General features: G+C 51.6%; 1 protein-coding gene across 1 annotated transcript; it reads left to right on the forward strand.

The window, feature by feature from the left end:
* Positions 1–7,181: 7,181 nt before the first annotated feature.
* Positions 7,182–8,252, forward strand: LOC128079487 (olfactory receptor 1E2-like). The gene has a single exon (XM_052680756.1). The coding sequence runs from the start codon at positions 7,182–7,184 to the stop codon at positions 8,250–8,252; it is 1,071 nt and encodes a 356-aa protein (XP_052536716.1).
* Positions 8,253–18,572: the final 10,320 nt, after the last annotated feature.

Consider the following 18,572-nt stretch of genomic DNA (forward strand, 5'->3'; position numbering starts at 1 on the left):
TCAAACAGATTCTAATGTTCAATTCCTGGTCCTGGAACATTTGAAGAAGAGGCTGTAAGTGCAGATGCTGTCCCTCAAAGAAGGTGGCCAAATTCTGGTGCCTTCATTGCTTGCCTTCTTTTACTGCTGATAAATTTACCAGAGCTCAATGTACTGCCTTCTCATGGATGTAACTTCCACAAATTTAAGAGCATCTATCTCATTTTTGATCAGCTTCTTTAAACTGATTCAGTCATTCTGGTTTCCCTTTATAACATTGTTTAGGGTTTGTATTTTCTAATATCAATTTAAGCACTCTGAGTAAAGCTCTAAGCTGGACTTTCTAAACAATCTCTGTGCCATATGTGGTATTTAATCCTCCTGACTTTTTTTTTTTTTCTTCCATTTAAAAATAGAATGCAACTGTGTTGGAGCATCTCTGTCTCTAAGCACGGCACTGGCTGTCATGAGAACAGCCTTTTGATTTCTGCCCCATGAACCAAGTCCTGCCAGAGGCTCCCAGCCTGGTCGTTCTCAGCCATCCCACGTGTGGGGCCTAAAACCTCTGCACCATGTCTCATGGGTGCACATCCAACCACCCAGAGCAACCGTGTGTTAGAACCTCGTGGGTGCCCCACTGGGCATCCCTGCCTGCAGCGGGTGGTGCGGTCACTGCGGCAGGAGCTGGATCTCGCCCATCCATCTTGGATCACTTGGGGTGAGACCATGGGCTTCCCCAGGTGCAGCAGAACGTGGGACCTGGCTCGTGTCAGCCCACCTGAGCCATCCCTGTTGGGATCTGTTCCCCATGGGGACCTGTGCCAGTGGGCAATAGCTCTGAGCACAGGCACAATCCACCTCAACTCTCCTGGGTCAGGAGTGAGTTACACTTAAATTGCCAATTACTGCCTGTTGACGCCTCTGTGCTGGGCCTGAGCCCCACAGAGGAATAAACAGTTTTTGTTCCCAAGTTTGTGAAGGGGCAAAGATAGCTCCTGTCTCCAGGCGCTGCAGTGACACAACAAGCCCCTTAGAGCCCTTTCAGAAGTTGAGGCTGCAGAAGTTCAGAAACTTTAATGACATCAACTGAGACCTGACTGTTCCTGGGGCAGCAAGGTGTCCTTTGGGCCATAACTTCATGAGACATGGGCACTGGGGACACAACAGGCTTTGGGAATTGCTGCTTCCTCCAGAGGTTCTGTTGAAGGCATGTGGCTATTTTCAGCTTGGATCACAACAGGATGTGGTTTAATGCTTTGGCTCTATGACTGGCTGACCCAAGGCAGCCAATGGGACATGTCTGGTGGCCTGAAAGCATGAAACAATATGGCTGGGGACTTCCCAAGCTGTCAGCACCAGCATCCCCTGACATGCATGAAGATGTGTCAGTCCTACAGTGCCCAGTAGCAGTGACAACGTGCCTCTTGGGGACAGCAAAGCTCTGGGTTGTGCTGGCAGACAGGGCTGCCATTCAGAGAGGCGTCGGTAGCCCACAGAAACAGGAAAGAACGAACCCCTGATGTTCAGCCAAGGCTGCTGCAAATTGTTGCCCCTGGGGAGGTTAACCCCATGCCACAAGGCTGTACAGCCAGTGGGCAACAAGCTGTGCTGCAGGCAGCAGGCAACCAGCGCAGCCTGGTTTGGGCTAACGAAGGGCAGCTCAAGGAGCACTTGTGGAAGTGCCACTGCAGGGAAGGGCCCACGCTGGGGCTGCACAGGGCAGGAAATGCCCTGGCTAACACAGCAAGGATGGGGGAGGGATGAAGAGGGGGGCATTAAGCTGGCCAGGGCCTGCAGTACAGCATGTCTGATGAGAGGCTGAGAGCTGGGCTGGGTTGGCCCTCAGAAGAGAAGGAATCTCTGACTGCTATCTCCAGCTGCCCGAAGGCAGCACAAGGAGAAGGTGCAGGCAGGCCCTGCCTGGGGTGCAGCGCGGCGAGGCGAAGGGCACAGACACAAGCTGTAACACGGGAAATCTCTGTCAGACAAAAGGAAACAAACGGTTCTTCATAGTGAAGATGGTCCCACACTGGAGCAGGTCTCCAAAGGGCCTCTGTCCTTGGAGGAGCCCAAACTGAGCAGCAAGTCCTGGCAGAGCCTGGTCTGACAGGACCAGAGGCCCCGAGGACCTTCCAGCAGAAATCCCAGGCCAAGAAATGACACTAATTACCAAGAATCCACCCAGACATCACCAGCAGAGCACCTAGCACTCAGAGACTATTTGTCAATTACTGGCCATCCAATATTAATTAGGCTCATGATCAAGACCAGAGGAAAGGCCCACCCCTCACACCTTGCTCCCTGCCCCCCAGCCTTCCGGGTGCAGAGCAGGGAGGACCAATGCTGCCATGGCAGGCAGAGGGAGGGAGACTTCAGCTCTAAAATACACTTCTGTGGGGGGAAATGGGGGCTGTGCTGGCAGTAGAAGAAAGGCTGAGTCCAAAGGAGCTCCGTGTCATGGAGGGAGTCTCCTGTTTGTGCCCAGCTGCACCATCACTTCCTCACCAGAGATGGGAATGCTCTCAGGCCCCATTCTGGCCTTTGCAGACTGGTGTGGGGAAAGCCTTCTTCCCAGAGCCCCAAACTGCTCAGAGCTGAGAGGTTTCTGAGCAGCTTTTGGAAGCAGAGAAGCAGTGCACCTTGCTGGAGCCCTGTAAGTCACTCTTCAATCCAGATCAGCTGTCTAGAGGAAACCAAGGTTATCAAAGAAAGCTATTCTGGGTCACAAAAATGAGGAAAACAAGCTGGAAAAGAGAGCAGGCAGAAAGACCTAACTGACGTATTCCTCGGGCTCTTTCTCATGGGTGTCTCTGAGACCACAGGGCTGCAGAGCCTGCAGCGCTGCGCCGTCCCACAGCAGGATCAGCACTGAGCGCAGCGGCCAAGATGCTCAGGAAGCTTCAGACCAGCCCCAGTCCCAGCCTCTGGGGAGCTGGCACAGCATCCTCAGGACTCTGCTGCCTGTATTCACTGTGTGCTCCCACAGCATCCCAAACCGCTCTGCCTAAGTGGCTGTGCCTGAGCAATTACGGGCTCTGCTGTAACAGGGGATCCTTTCCCATGTGCCCCGAGGCGTATATCAAATTCACCCCGCTGTCCCAAACTTCTAGCGCTGCCAGATGCACCTGGTGTGAAGAGAGGAAGCATCATCTCCAGGTAAGCTGTGCAGGCACTGGGTCACCTCTGGATGTGTTTAAAAACTGTCTGTATGTGGTGCTCAGGGTCCTGATTTAGCAGAGGGTTGTTAGGGTAGTTTGGTTAGGTTGCGGTTGGATTTGATGATCTTTAAGGTCTTTCCCAACCTGAGCTATTCTCTGATTCTATGATCCTACGATCAGGAGTCCACAGTCAACAAGCTGGGCAAATACTCAACAACAGGACAGCTATAGGGTCAAGGAGGGAAGGAGTTCGCCCCACACGTGGTCCTGCAAGACAAGAATGGGCAGATATGTGTCCTTGCTGTGCTACTTGGCAGCTTGTTGAGTACCCAGTGGCCTGGGACACGTCCCAAAGTTCACCCATCTGCAGCTTGCCTGCATGTAGCACCAGAGGAACCTTGCCCTATCTGCAAACACTGCTCTGAGTAGGAACAGACACGTTGCTTGCTTGTGTGTTGCTGCATTTGCCATCTGCTCCCAGCCTTGCCATGATGTGGTTCTGCAAACCTACAGAGACCATGGTGTAGGCATGTGCTTCGCGAGGAGGAGAGCTGATCTGCTGCTCTATCTTGAGCTCGCCTGTCTCCTATTAGGTTTGATAGCAAATCAAAATCAATTTAATTAGCAGAAAGGCAAACAGACACTTTCAATGACTGCAGATTTAACTGCAAACCCATATAGTTATTGGAAAATGAAACAGAGGTGCCACTTGTATACCATTTGCTCAACAGCTTTGACATTTCCTCTTCCCTCTCAGGGCTGGCAGGGGGCACATGCAACCTGCTCTGGCTCAGCCCTCCTGCTGCCAGCACCCTCCACTAAAGCAACTAGTTCATAGGGAGACTGCAGTGTGGGTATGTCCCCAGGTGCAGGGAGGCAGAGAGCCATGGAGTGCAGGGAGGGACTGGAGTGGGTGCTGGGTTTGTCTGCGTGCTGTCTTCCAGGGGAACCAGGCATGTGGTTTTCCACCTCCACATTATTAAACTGACACAAAAGGCTCTGTGGACGCCTACTTACAGTTAGAGCAGTTTTATTCTAAGTAAAGGTAAAAGTTCTGAGTGGTCACAGATTTAGGAACCAGGTCCCCTCCTGCCTTTACCCTGGTTCCTTATCCAAGCCTTGGTGCATTAGAACTGAGGAGATTCCTGGGTTCTGAAGCCGCCTCTGAAACAGTTCAAGCTGCTGGCTGACACAGGTTTGTCTGTGCCAGGTTCCCCGCAGCAGCACGCTCTGCGCAGGGCTCTGCTCCCCATGCAGCAGCCTGCTCCCTTTTGGGCTCTGCTTCTCCAGGATGGCTATGTAACGCCATGCCCCCTCCCTTTGCCAGGCTCAGTGCCACAGCACAGCAGCTCCCTCCTGCTGCAGCGGGTCCTCCCTCCCTGTGCACCACCAGCAAGGTCATTCTTTGGTACTGGTATTTTCCCACACAGATTACAAACTATTCCTGCTGTTGCCAAGGCCAGTTTGTCTTCTCTGCCACACTCATAGTTGTCGTTACCCCATACTGACTGGACTGTGGGTATCCAGCAGAGTCCCTGTGGGCGCCCTTCTCCTGGTCCCAGAGGTCCTGTGCGCAGCCATCAGCACCCCCAGCAATTGGTTTCCTATTTGCAACACATCACAGCCCTTGGTGTTTTGATCTAGAATGATGTTGCTGGGGCCAGCCTCTCCCCCAGGTCTCCCACGAGCCTTCCTGTCGCTCCCTGCTCTTTCACCCCTGCTCCTCCCCGAGTTAACCGAGCTTGGGAGTTGTTTTCTGAGATCTGGGCAACTGATAGCTGTGTCATTCCCACTGCTGGAAAAAAAACCAAGTGTCTTACAAAGACTGGACAGCTGGTTTTTCCAGCACAATCTCCCTTTGGAAGATTGTACTCCCCTCCTGCAGCCCCCGATGTACAGCAGACCTCTGAAGACTTTCCTCCCTATGTGATGCAGCTGCCTCCATGCCTTCGGGTTGTCCTGGTCACCCTGTGCCATAAATTGTCACTGCTCTCCTGGAAAACTGTGGCTGGGTGTGCTCTGACCTCACGGACTCTGAGCTGAGAAGCACCCCATGGCTGCCTGTACTTCAACTACATGCCTGAAAAGCGTATATTAATCTCTTAAGACTGCACTCAGTTTTCATTATCTCCCTGTGCTCCTTCATCTTTCAGTAGAGATTCCTCTTACGGCTTTTTCTTTTCTTTCCTTGCAGGCATTCCACTTGTTCCAAACATTGTCCTCAGGGTACGTATGCTGCTTGCTTGCTTGAATCACAGAATGATTGAAGTTGGAAGGAACCTCTGAAGGTCATCTTGCCCTCCCTCAAGCTTGGGAGGATGTTTTAGACAGGCTTCACCTTTGGCTTCACAAAGCATCATTCATTTTCTATGTTTGCGTACTTGAATTCCCAAATCTGTCCAGCTGCAATAACTTGCTTTCCTGACTTGTGCATGATCACAGATACAGCCACCACTCTGCTCTTACTGATCTTCCCATTTACACAAAATGACACTGACTCATGCTTACTCTAGCTGAAGTTATTTTCTACAAATAGCTTTTCTATAAGCAGCCTGTTTTTCAGGAACAAGAACAAAAACCCCATCAGATCACTTCATGCTGTGACCTGGTAAAAACGTGTGAGATGACACATCCAAGGGTATTTGGAGTGCCTCTAATAGACCAGGCAGTGATTTATAGCCTCCCCCCTCCAAAGATGTACTCTTCCTGGCAGAATTTCTCTCCTTAGGCTTTGTCCTTGCTGCAGTCTGGCTGAGGTCTGAGCAGATCCTCCTTCCCCAGGAAGTCTTCTGGATCCAGTGTCTTTCAAGGTGTTGTGCTGTGCTCCCCTTCCCCATCTCCCTTTCTTGCACTCTCCTCCTAGAATTAGATGATCTTTGAGGTTCCTTCCAACTCCGTCCATTCTACGATTCTGTGATTCTCCACTGTCTGCTCTGCTTACAGCAGCTGTTTCTCTGACCTCCAGGAATATCTGCTGTTATGGGACACTTCATGTAGAAGTTTGAGCTCCTCCATGTTGGCTTTGCCTGAAGCCACAACCATTTATGTTATTTCCTATGGACCATCTGCTCTTCCTGAGCCAGAGATGAGCCTTTTGTTTAGCTGTGCTGTTTTCCCAGCTGCCATTATCTCTACAGGTTCTTCCCTTTCCTCTGTCTCTCCCCTCTGTGGTCGTGCCCTTGTTTACCAGCACATGCCATACTGAGCATGGGGAGTGCACGCCTCTCCGTCAGCCTCCAGTCCCTTCGTGGTTTAAGGCCTGATGTGTCACTTCTCCCACACTGGATCTTGAAAGGCTTCTCTTCTCCTGCCGAATGCCTCCATGCATTGGAAGCAGTGCGTTCTTGGAGGTTCCCAGTTCTGCAAGCACCACAGAATGGCTCATGAGAACGAACCCCGGGCTGTCAGCTCCTCCCTCCCTCCCCAGTTATACACCTTCCTCATTTGCTGTGCAACAGCACAGATGTACAGCCCAGCCCTGAATTCCCACATAGCTGATCACATGCCTACGTGGTGGGCACTGCTTCTGTTTTCCCTTGTTTAACAGTTCCTGGGATCCTTACTGACCACAGTGTGAGGTCTCTGCTTTCTGGTGTTACTTGGGCAGTGCAGAGTTTTGCCTCACTTAACAGCAGTCCTGTCTTAGGTCAGAAGGTGACATGGGGAGGTGGCTTTGCTGGCTTTTTTTGCTGGTTTGCATGGCTTTGCCATGAGTTCTTCAAGCCATTGCCTGAAGAGCTGGAGCCATTTTGGCCAGGTCTGTCTGTTTTCTACCTAATCCTGCTGGCGACTCTTGGGGTAAGCGGCCAGAGAGCAGCCCCTGTACCAGCTGAAAAAGCTCTGGGGCAGTGGGAACACGCAGGGGAATGCATGTGTGGTTCCTGTGGTGTTGACTTGAGGACTGAAACCCCAAGGGCTGAGACTCACCACCTGCTCGCAGACTTCTCCCATCTCAGAGCCCTTTGAGCCAGTTGTGAGATCTAAGGATTGCCAGAGATTGTGGCACAGCTTCAGCCCACGACACAGAAGAACAGAGGGGTGGAGATGTCCCATGCAGGGCTGAGCTTTCAGCTCCTTCTGCCTGTCCCACATCTCTTCCTGCTCTCCCCACAGATGAACCCTGAGTCCCTGCGAGGGGGAAATCTCAGCAGCCCCACCTCATTTCTTCTCTTGGGGTTTTCCACCGCCTACAAAACACAAGTGCTCCTCTGCATGGGCTTCTCGCTCATTTACCTGCTGACTGTGCTGGGGAACCTGCTCGTGATGACCCTGGTCTGGCTGGACGCTCACCTGCAGTCCCCCATGTACTACTTCCTGGGCCACCTCTCCTTCCTGGACATCTGCTACTCCTCCGTCACGCTGCCTAAGATCCTCAGAGACTCCTTCTCACCACAGAAGACCATTTCCCTGGTGGGCTGCATCACACAGATCTACTTCTTCCTTTGCTTTGGGGGCTGTGAGTGTGTGCTCCTGGCTGCCATGGCCTACGATAGGTACCTGGCCATCTGCCACCCCCTGCACTACACAGCACTCATGAGCAAGAAGATGTGCCGCTGCCTGGTGGCTGTCTCGTGGTTGAGTGGCTCCCTCTCATCTCTGATCCAGGCCCTCCTCACAACCCACTTACACTTCTGTGGGTCCAACGTGATCAACCATTTGTTTTGTGAGATCCCCTTCTTGCTGGAGGTGTCCTGCAGCCCTAATGCTCTTCTCAACAAGGCTGTCTCATATGCTTTGGCTGCGACTATTGCCGTGGGCTCTTTCCTCCTTACTCTCGCATCATATGTTCCCATCCTCCAGGCCGTGCTGCACAAGGGAGCAAGGAGGCAGAAGGCCTTTGCCACCTGCACCTCCCACCTGACCGTGGTGTCCCTGTTCTTTGGTGCTGGGGCTGTTACGTACCTGGTGCCTCAATCCAGCAGCTCCGAGGAGATGGACAAGGTCCTCGCCCTGATGTACGCCATCGTAACCCCCATGCTGAACCCCATCATCTACAGCTTAAGGAGCAGCGAGTTCCAAGGGGCCATCAGGAAAGCCCTGTGCAGGGGTATCACTGACATCCCCCACGGGCAGAGCAACCTCTGTCCTCACCATGCTGCGGGTGACCCAACGTGATGGGGGCAGCTGGGACCCTCAGACCAGTGACAGGCAGAAGGGCTGTGAGCAGACCAGGAGCAGATCCATAACACTGCCATGCCTTGGCCACAGCTTTCCCGATAAATAATTCTGGGAGCTGTTTTCTTAAGAAATAGGTATTGTCCAGGTAAAGAAGTTGTACTGAATGTCCACACAGTGCCTTTGTTGTGACAGTGCCCTTGGTAAGAGCTGGTTTTTTTTTTATGAATCATTTATCTGCAGTGGGGCTTTGTCAGGCTTTCTGGAAGCCTTTTTATTCCTAAGCAAAACTTTAATTCCTTCACCTCTTTCTGAGGTGAAACAACATGAAGTGCAGCAGTACTGCCGTGCTGTAAGCATCTCCTGCTAAGTGGTGGATAATCTTGTCTGGGCTGGACTTGCAGACACTGCAGAGCCGGATGCTTTTCTCTTAATGCAATAAAATATGGATAAGTAGGAAAACCACTGTCATGGGATTGATCTTTGTAGTTTCAGGAATCAAAGCCAACCCTGGGAACAGACATCTGCTTCTGCATGCAGAACGGTGGTGACAAGGTGGGAGTGGAGGTGGCACCTCAGCATCCCTGGGGAGAGCAGATTATTCTGGCTCATGCCATGCTTTCAGAAAGAATGCACGGGGCTTTTGGCATCATACAGAGCTGGGAAAACGTTGTTTGCGGGTCACAGATAAAGGCAATTGAAAAGACACTGCAACTGCATCTTGTGTACAAGAAAATATGCCTACAGGCACAGTGAAACACATCCTTCTTGGACCTCAGCCGAATGCTGAGCTGTGGTGTCTCTGCAAGCAAGACTGGAGATTCCTACTCAGCAGAAATTGTGGGAACTGGTTTTCTGTGAGTAGAGACAGCTCCTCCTCTGGTGGAAAGAAGTGTTTCCCAGCAGGACTTACCCAGCTGAAGTGAGGCTGCGCACATGCGCCCATAGCGCGTCTTTAAGACAGAGCCAATTCGGGAACCCAGATTGCAGGACAGCTACAAAACTGTCAGTATGACAGGAATGGACAAACTGAGCTTGACATGAAGAGCAGTGTCATAGAGATAAGGGAAACATTTCCCTTGTACAAGATTTACCTGCTTTCTCTGTAACAGTGGCCTCAAATGTTGGCTGCGTGCACCCCAGTGCTGTGCAAGACAGTCCACTGGGGGTGGGAAGAAAATATTCTTTGTACCACCAATAAATAAAATACTTTAATACCATTTTAAAACATCACCTTTTCTCATCCTTTTACAGTTTCTATTTTTAATGTGTTTTATAATATGCAGTAGCAGTATATGTATGTAATTTATGGTCTTGGTTTCAGCTAGGATTGAATTGTTTATTTGGTGTTTTGTGTGATGTGATTTATCCTGCCAGGATTTACCCTCCAGGACCACAGCAGTCCATTTGGTGCCCAGCGTGGGGCTCAAAGGGTGGAGATATCAGCAGGCTGACCGGAGCGTGTTAACACGGGCTGTTATGGTGCTTCGATAATTGCTCGTCACAGTTTGATTTGTTCCCTATTTATGTACTCTGATGCCATCATGTTGTAAAGGGGTAAAACCCATTGGTGTTTCTGGAGTGACCAGGGGATCCCACGAGCTAAATGTACTGGAGGCCAAAGTGAGCCTAACCAGAAATGAATGTCAGGAGCATCCTGTTGTGATTGGCCCAGAGGCTTCGCACATCCTTGGTACGGATTATCTCAGGAGAGAGTACTTCAAGGACCCAAAATGGTGCCAAAATGGTGGGCTTTTGGACTGCCTTGGAGATGGAGGGCATGAAGCAGCTGTCTGCCTTGCCTGTCTCTCAGAAGACCCTTCTGCTGTGGGGTTGCTAAGAGCAGAAGATCAGCAGATGCCATTGCTACAACAGAAAGGGAAGAAAATAATTCAAATCCTTCTAAAGGCTGGTTTTGCCGTCGAGCAAAGTAAGGTGAAGTGTCCAGTTTTGGGCCCCTCAGTGCAAGAAGGACATTGAGGCCTGGAGCGGGTTCAAAGAAAGCAACAAAGCTGTGAGGGGTCTGGAGCACAGGGCTGATGAGGAGCTGCTGAAGGAGCTGGCAGCGTTCAGTGTGGAGGAGAGGAGGCTCAGGAGGACCTCACTGCTCTCCTGCCTGAAGCGAGTTGCAGTGAGCTGGGCTTTGGCCTCTTCTCTCGTGTAACCGGTGATAGGACTGGAGGGAACGGCTTCAAGCTGCGCCAGGGGAGATTTAGGCTGGATGTTAGGAAATACTGCCTGTCTGAAAGAGTGTTCAGGCATTGGAATGGCTGCACAGGGAGGTGTTGGAGTCAGCGAGCCTGGAGGTGTTGAAGGAACGTTTGGACGTTGTGACGAGGGACGTGGTTTAGTGAGACCTGTTGGTGACGGGTGGATGGTTGCACTGGCTGATCCTGGGGGTCTTTTCCAACGTTGGTGATTCTATGATTCTATGATGCACAGAAGATCCAGTTCTTTGGAATAAAATGACAAGATGGACATTGTCAGATCCCCGTGGGTGCGATAAATAAACTGCCATGTCTCCACCAGCTAGCAAAAAGAAAACACAAGCTTTCTTAGGTGTTGTGGGTTTCTGGAGAATGCATATTCTGGATTACAGTCTGATTGTAAATCCTTTCTATCAAGAGACTTGGAAGAATGATTTCATGTGGGGTCCCGAGCAGCAACAGCCTTTGAAGAAGTTAAACAGGAGATAGTTCAGGCAGTAGGCCTTTGACCAGTCCAGAAAGGACAAGGTATAAAAAACTGCAGCCAGGGAGAACGGCCCCACTTGGAGGCTCTGGAAGAAAGCCCCAGGGGAGACTCTAGGACTGCCTCTAGGATTTTGGAGCTGAGGACACAGAGGATGTGGAGCCCGCTGTACTCCAGCTGAAGAAGAGATACTGGCAGCATATGAAGGGGTCCAAGCTGCTTTGGAAGTAGCCAGTAGTGAAGCACAGCTCCTCTTGGCACTTCAACTGCCTCTGCTGTGCTGGATGTTCAGAGGAATGGTCCCCTCCACACATCGTGCAACTGGTGCTACATGGAGTAACTGAGTAGCACTGATCACACAGTGAGCTCAAAAAGGGAACCCAGTCATCTAGGAGTCCTAGAGGTGATTATGGACTGACCCCAAGGCAAAGGTTTTGGACTGTTCCAGAAGAGGAGGTGACAAGCACCGAAGAGGTTCCACCATATAATAAACTGTGAGAAAATGAGAAACAGTACGCCCTGTTCATTGATGGGTCCTGCCACACTGTGGGAAAGCATCACAGATGGAAGGCTGTATGGAACCCCACACGATGAGTTGCAGAAGCTACTGCAGGAAGGGGTGAATCGAGCCAATCTGCAGGAGCAAAAGGCATCCAACTGGCCTTCGTCATTGCTGAATGAGAAAAGTGGCAGTGCTTTGGGTGTGGGAAACTGCCCTATGGCGGTGGTTACAGCAATGGAAGCAGAACAAGTGACAGCATCAAAACAACCAGCAGGTGGATCCGGCTGCTAGGACTGAAGTGGCTCAGGTAGATGTGGGCTGGCAATGTGAGGTGAGCTATTTCTAGCTTGGTGGTCCCATGATGCTGCAGGCCACCAAGGAAGAGATGCAGTCTACAGAGGGGCTCGGGATCAAGGCACGGATCTTACTGTGGATGCTATTGCACAGGTTACCCATGAATGTGAAATGTGCAGTAATTAAACAAGCCGAGTGGATAAAACCTCTTTGGTATGGAAGACAGAGGCTGAAACATAAATATGGGGAGGCCTGACAGGTGGATTATATCACACTCCCACGAAGTTGATATGGCAAACACCGCGTGCTTACAGTGGTGGAAGAAACCACCAGATGTCTGGAAACATTTCCTGTGCCCCGTGCCACTGCCCAAATACCATGCTGGGCCTTCCTGTGGTGACATGGCACCGAGAAAGAATTGAGTCTGGCAATGGGACTTGTTTCTGAAACAGCCTCATAACCACCTGGGCCAAACAGCATGGCATTGAGTGGGTGCATCACATCCCCTGTCACACACAGCCCCTGCAAAATGGAACAATACAACGGGCTGCTGAAGACTGCACTGCGAGCAATGGGTGCTGGGACATTCCAACACTGGGACACAGCATGGAGCAAAAGCCACCTGGCTATCAGTGCTCGGGGGTCTGCCAATCGAGCTGGTCCTGCCCAGCCCAACCTCCTGCGTACTGCAGAAGGAGATAAATCCTGGTGCTGCACATGAAGTTACCCGGCAAGACAGTCTGGGTCATTCCTGCCCCGGGCAAAGGCAGGTTTACTCGTGGGATTGCTTTTGTTCAAGGACCTGAGTGCCAGTGGTGAGTAGTGTGGAACAGTGGGGATGTCATTGTGTACCTCAAGGTGATTTGATGCTGGGTGAGAACAGCCAATAATTTAAATTGTATGATGTTAAATTACTACATAACACTGCTGTCATCATTATTATGGTCATTATTATATTGTTAACAGCAGTACAGTAAGGACTACCCAGGTTAAAGAATGAACACCAGTGGAACCAGAACTGGCTTCTGCATGCAGTAACCCAACACTGCGACTTGTCCCTCCTGCACTGAATGACTGTCTTGACAGATGAAGCCAGAAGTTATGAACTGAATGAATATCATGGAAAATTTGCATGAATAGTATGTGTATATATATCAAAAAGCAAGGTAGGTGATGGTAATTAGTTGGGATGTGTAGAAACTGTGAGCCCTGAGCGTGATGTAAGTGGTGTGAAAGGGGTGGATGTCGTCTCCGTTTCAGCTGACTTGTTTTCTTCAGAGCATCTGGTCTGATGCTGTGTTTTGGTTCTAGGAGAAAAACCACGTTGATTGCACTCCAGTGTTTATAGCTGCTGCTCAGCGGTGTCATACAGAGCTGGGAGAGAACAGAATTAGGGCAGCTGACTGAAACTGACCCAAGGGATATTCCATACCATATGGCATCAAGTGGAAGGAGTTCTGAAGGGGGCAAGTTCATCTCACTCTTTTTCTGCTTGGGGGCTAGCTGGACATAGATGGGGGTGGTGAGCAATTGCTTGTGCATCGTTGTTATAGATATTCACACACATATATAATCATAACTATTTTCCTTTTCTCTATCTCAGTAAATAGTTTCATCTCAACCTGCAAGTCCTTTGTCGTTTGTTTGTTTGTTTTTTATTCTCTCCCCATCTCACCAGGAAGGGTGCAATGAGGGAACAGCTGAGTGGTGCTAAGTCACCCGCCAGGTTAAACCACAGCATTTATAAAAATGGATGCGTACTGGAGGTGCTCAAGGCATTGGAGAACTCAGAAGTTCTTTACTGATAGAGTTGTGTGATCAAAAAGTGCAGAGAGCACTGCTCTTCAACAGCATACCTGAGCAAAAATCATCTAGGGAACGGAGATTTAACCCGCAGCAAATGAATATTTAGGGATGCAGTGCAGGTGACTTATGCAAACCAAACAAGCCCAAGTCCATGGGACAAGGCAGGGCCACCCAAGAGTGCCAAAAGCACTGATCTGGGCTCTGCATCACTCTTCTGAGCCTCCTGCGTTGTCCCTGTGGGCACCGTTGGTGGCAGGGAGTTTCCCCCCTTCTTCCTGACCCTCCGTGCCAGACCCAGCAGGAGCACACTGTTCAGGTGCAGCTGTCAATGCTACCTCTGCAACGGCTCCAAGCAGCACAAGGGTGGCCAAGGGGGCAGGGCTGGGTTTGCTGAGTGCCTCTGAGGAGCTGCACAAGGATGAAAATTGTGGACGCACTGCAGGCGTGCTGCAGGGTTGTGCCCAGCATGAGGCTGGCGCTCAAGATGAAAGTCATTTTCTGGTTCCTGCAGCTGTTGCTTCTGTTGCTTCAGGCCTGGGGCAAAAAACCTTCAGATGGAATATTTTGGACCAGAAAAGCTCACACTGTTCAAGGGAATTTTTCCATAGTGGAGGGCAGGCAATGTGCCTTGCTTGGACACAGGCTCCACGAGGGTGGCGAGGTCAAGGACAGCCCACCTGTGTGTTCACGAGGACCCAGCTCCTGAGTCAGACCCCCTCAAGCTTTCTGGCATTTGACAGCACAAATCTGGTGCTTCATGGGACAGCCAGCAGCCTAATGAGGGCTACAGAGTACCTGAGTTTGTCCAAGAGTTCTTTGCCTTCCCTTAGCTCTTCACAGCAGAGCTTTGCCCTGCATAAGAGCTGCTTTTCCAAACCCATCAGCACGTGAAGAGGGCGTATGGGGTGCCTGCTTTACCCCTGAACCTCCTGTTGTTTCCTGCATTCGTTGGTGCAGTCATTCTTTCTAGTTTGCTGGGAGGTGGCACACTGCTGCCATAGCTTCCCAGTGCAGCTGGATTGAAGATCTCAAGAAAAATGGGAAGATGGCTTTAAGCACCATAAAACCAGAAAAGAATGGTGAAATTATCGTCAAAACTGATTTGTGGTTAAGTGTCGGTGTAAATCTTCTCATTTTCTGTAGCTTCCCCTGTGGGCTCCTCTCCTTTTTGCTTTCAGCTCTGTTATCTCTTCAGCTCTTCATACAACGTAGGAAGAGTACACAGGTGCTCCTTTGGAGGCCACTGCTTCCTGATCTGGTAACGCGTGTGCTGATGGTGTGCATGGAGAAGAGCAGCCAATAACTCGCCTCTGTCCTCCAACCTGGAACGAGGAGTAGGAAAACACAGAGGAGATGGGAACAGCTGCCTGTGGCTGGAGGCTTCAGGAGATGAGAGCGGGGGCTGCTGTGCTCTCCGTCCAGGCCAGAGTTGTCCAACAGCTGCTTCTGCTCAGGGCTCAGCCTTGAAGTACAGCTCAGTCGGGAGCAGCGCAGCAAGGAACTGCGCAAGAAAACCTGGTGCGATGGGGGAGATTTTCTCCTTCCAGCTGTAGGTGGAGCCAGAGATTTAATGCGTCTGTGGGCGTTTTTAAAGCACCTTCAAGTGTGCAGTATGAGCAACCGCTTAGGATTAGTGCTTCTGCACCGCTACCAGGCTGTGTCAAGGACTGCAGGAGTGTCAGTAAGTGACAGAAATGAGACAGAAACACCTTTGGATTTGATCTATATCCATGCAAGATTGCTTTCGGTTGTCATTTTCTGACCACATCTGAGAAGAGAGGCCAAAATCAAACGTGCTTCTCAATGGAAAAGATTGGCGTGGCTTTGTATGCTTTATAAACCTGAAGAGAAAATTAGTTCTTTGTTTAGCACTGGCTATAGGATTCTGCTGGACCCACTTCGCCTCTGCATTCAGCTTAATTAATCATGTTGATGAACCTTCTAGAAAGGTGTCCAGTCTTGGTTAGAAAGTGATGAGAGACAGAAATCAGAGCATTTTCTTCACAGCCGGCACGGAGCTTCGCTGGGAAGGAAGGGCACAGGAGTTCAGCAAAGCCCCTGGAGTCGTGAGCCACAGGAGCAGCGCTGGCCTTGGGAGTGGGCCCTGGGAATGGCGAGGAGAGCATTCCTCAGGCAGAGTGCTGGAGAGGGTGAGGGTGTGCAAAGGGCACAGAGGAGAGCGGAGATGTAGAGGAGGGGTGCAGGCTTGTAGGGTGGGGGGGCTCAGATGTGGGGTCAGAGGATGGGGCTGAGGCAGGTAGGATGCTTGTGGGAAGATGAACACCAGCCTGCATGGCAGCCAGGTGGTGCCTGAGGCTCCAGGAGCTGCTGGAGGCCCAGGAGCCCCAGGCACAGGGAAGTTCAGCCCGTGCCTGGCAGGAGGAAATGTCCTGAGTTCATCTCCTTCCCATCCCATAGCTACCACATCCCTCCTTGGCTTATGGTCCTGTCCCATTTCCATCCCTGGAGGCATGAAGCTCTCCCCTTGCCAGAAGAAGCCCTCTCCACTTTCTCTTGCAGTGGAAGATAACCTCATTTGCAGGCAGCTCAGTACAGCCTGTGGCAACTACACCATCCTCCTCAGTGACCACTTGTACCAGGGAATGACCATCTCAGTGCTGTTTCTCTACAGCAAACATTGAAGAAAGTACAGGAAAGCACAGCAAGAGCCCGGGAGGTGTGGGTTGCATGGGCCAGGCCTTCCAGCAAGCAGGATTTTTACCTAGTTGCTCTGGATTGTGTGGGGCTCTGGCAGGAGCACTGCACTCAGGTGTACAACCAGTGTCTGCCAGGAGAACTGGGGCAGTTTTGGCCGGTCACAACACTGTCTGTCCCCTGCAGGCAGGGATGCTGAAGTGAAAGCCCACATGTTAGTGAAATTCAGACACCATGAGCCAGAGGGGCCTTCTCAAGGAGCAGATGATGGTGCTGCCTAAGGCCAGTAAGAGCAAGTGGCAGCGCCTGCCTCTGGTCCTCCAGGCCCTGTGCTGGGGTCTTGCACAGAGCACAGACGTGGTGGCAGGGGATGGGGCAGGTCTGGAGGGGTGGGCACTTCCCTCGTGGCTGTTTCCTTTCAGACCACTGGCAACCACTGTGCAGAACCAGTTGTTGAGAGTGGATGTGCACAGAGAGCATCTCTGAGCTGACGCAGATGCAGCCCTTGCAGGAAATCCACAGGGTGAGAGGCAGAAGTATTGCAAGGAAGTGGAATCTGCAGAGGATTTTAGCCTGTCTGTCCCTCTGGATGGGTGTTGAGCATCTTTCCCCTGTGCATGTTACTCCTCAGTTTTCTTTCTGGGGCAGGAGATGGGCTTCATCTGTCATTTTCTTGCCAGAGGTATGTACCCTGCATCAGAGCTCCAGCCTCCATCCTGCTCCTGGGGCCAGCTCCAGCACCCTGCCTCCCTCCTGCTCCTGGGTGCTGAGTGCCTTGCAGGGATGCAAGGATATCCCCTGCCTGGGTATGCAGCACGGGGAAAACCCCTCACAGACTCCTGCTTCCTTTCTCTACCAGCTTCTGACCTTCAGCCCACCCCACTCCATGAGAAGTCCCTGGATGGAGACAGAAGAGGAGGCATGCAGCAGGTGTAGCTTTTCCATGTCCTGGCCCCTACTTTTGCAGTCACACTGCAGACCCATGGTCCAGGTCATCTCTGCGGTGGCAGACCAGGTCCCCGTGCTCCTCACTCCACCAGGGGCCAGTGCCTGGTCCCACCCACGCTACAGTGTGTTCCCATCCTGCAATCATAGAATCATTTAACTTAGAAGGGATCTTTAAAGGCCATCTGGTCCAACTTCCCTGCAATGAATGGGGACATACACAGCTCCATTAGGTGCTCAGAGCCTCATCCTGACCCCAGCAGCTCCAGGTGAGCTGGTAACTTGGTAACTCCCTGCCCTGCTCTTCATCCCCAGCAGAAAAGCACTGCCTCCTGCAGTTTCCTGCTGTGCTGCCCTGGAGGTGCTCCCAGAGCTGCCCTGGGTCCCCCAGCCAGCATTGCCCTTTCCTCCTCCAGATCAGATCCAAAACATAACCATGGCTGAGCTTGGCCTCTATCTGTCTGTGACAAGGACAATGCAGGGCAGAAGCAAGGGCTTGGCCCTTTCATAGCACATTGAAATTACTGGGCTTATCAGGGCAAACAGGAGCAGGGTACAGATGTAGTCCGCACAGGACATCTGACCCTATGGAGCAGAGCTCTGCCAAGGGTCCTGCAATGGAGAACAGAAACCAGTAGTCTGGGGCTGCTGCCACAAACACCGTATCCTGTGGTCTGGTTGCATCCCTGGCCGCTCGCTCCCAGCAAAGCCTGGAAAGCAATGGAGTGGGACCTGCCAGGACCTGCGGGTGCTCTAACAGGGCTCCTGCAGTCAGCCCGTCAGCTGGGGCTGAGCCCAGGCACGCGGCAGGAGCGCGCATCCCTCCTCCAAGGGTAAGGGCTGAAAACACAGCAAATGCCAGCCAGCAGGATCGCAGCAGCGTGGCTGTCAAGTGCTGCTCATATCACCGGCGCCAAGGCCTCGGGTCTGTGCCCAGCGCTCGGGGAGGCAGACTGTGTGCCTGGGTTCTGCAAAGCTGTGTGCTTTGGCATCCTCTGCCAGCATGGGGAAATCCTTGCATGGCAGGGACAGGGCATGGCCCAGAAACCTAAGCACAAGCATGAGGGGATGCTTGATGGGACCTGCATGCAGCCGAAGCTGAAGACAGGCAAGCGCAGAGCTCACGGCCATGTGCCACAGCTCCCAGCAGGCATGGATGTACCCTCAGCCCGGTGTTACTCCAGCAGCAATGCAGGACAAGCCTTGCATGTGACAAGTTCATAGATGGCACAAATTTGAGAGGAGAGGTGGACACACCAAAGGATCATAGAATCATAGAATCATAAAATTGCTCAGGTTGGAAAAGACCTTAAAGATCATCAAGTCCAGCTGCAGGGTCACACTGCCACCCAGATGGATCTTGACAGCAGTGAGAAATGGGTGACAGCAGCCACATGGAGCTCAATAAGGCGCAGTACCAAGTAGTG

The sequence above is a fragment of the Tympanuchus pallidicinctus genome, unplaced genomic scaffold (genome assembly GCF_026119805.1).
Source record: "Tympanuchus pallidicinctus isolate F22 unplaced genomic scaffold, pur_lepc_1.0 scaffold19, whole genome shotgun sequence".
Taxonomy (NCBI): domain Eukaryota; kingdom Metazoa; phylum Chordata; class Aves; order Galliformes; family Phasianidae; genus Tympanuchus; species Tympanuchus pallidicinctus.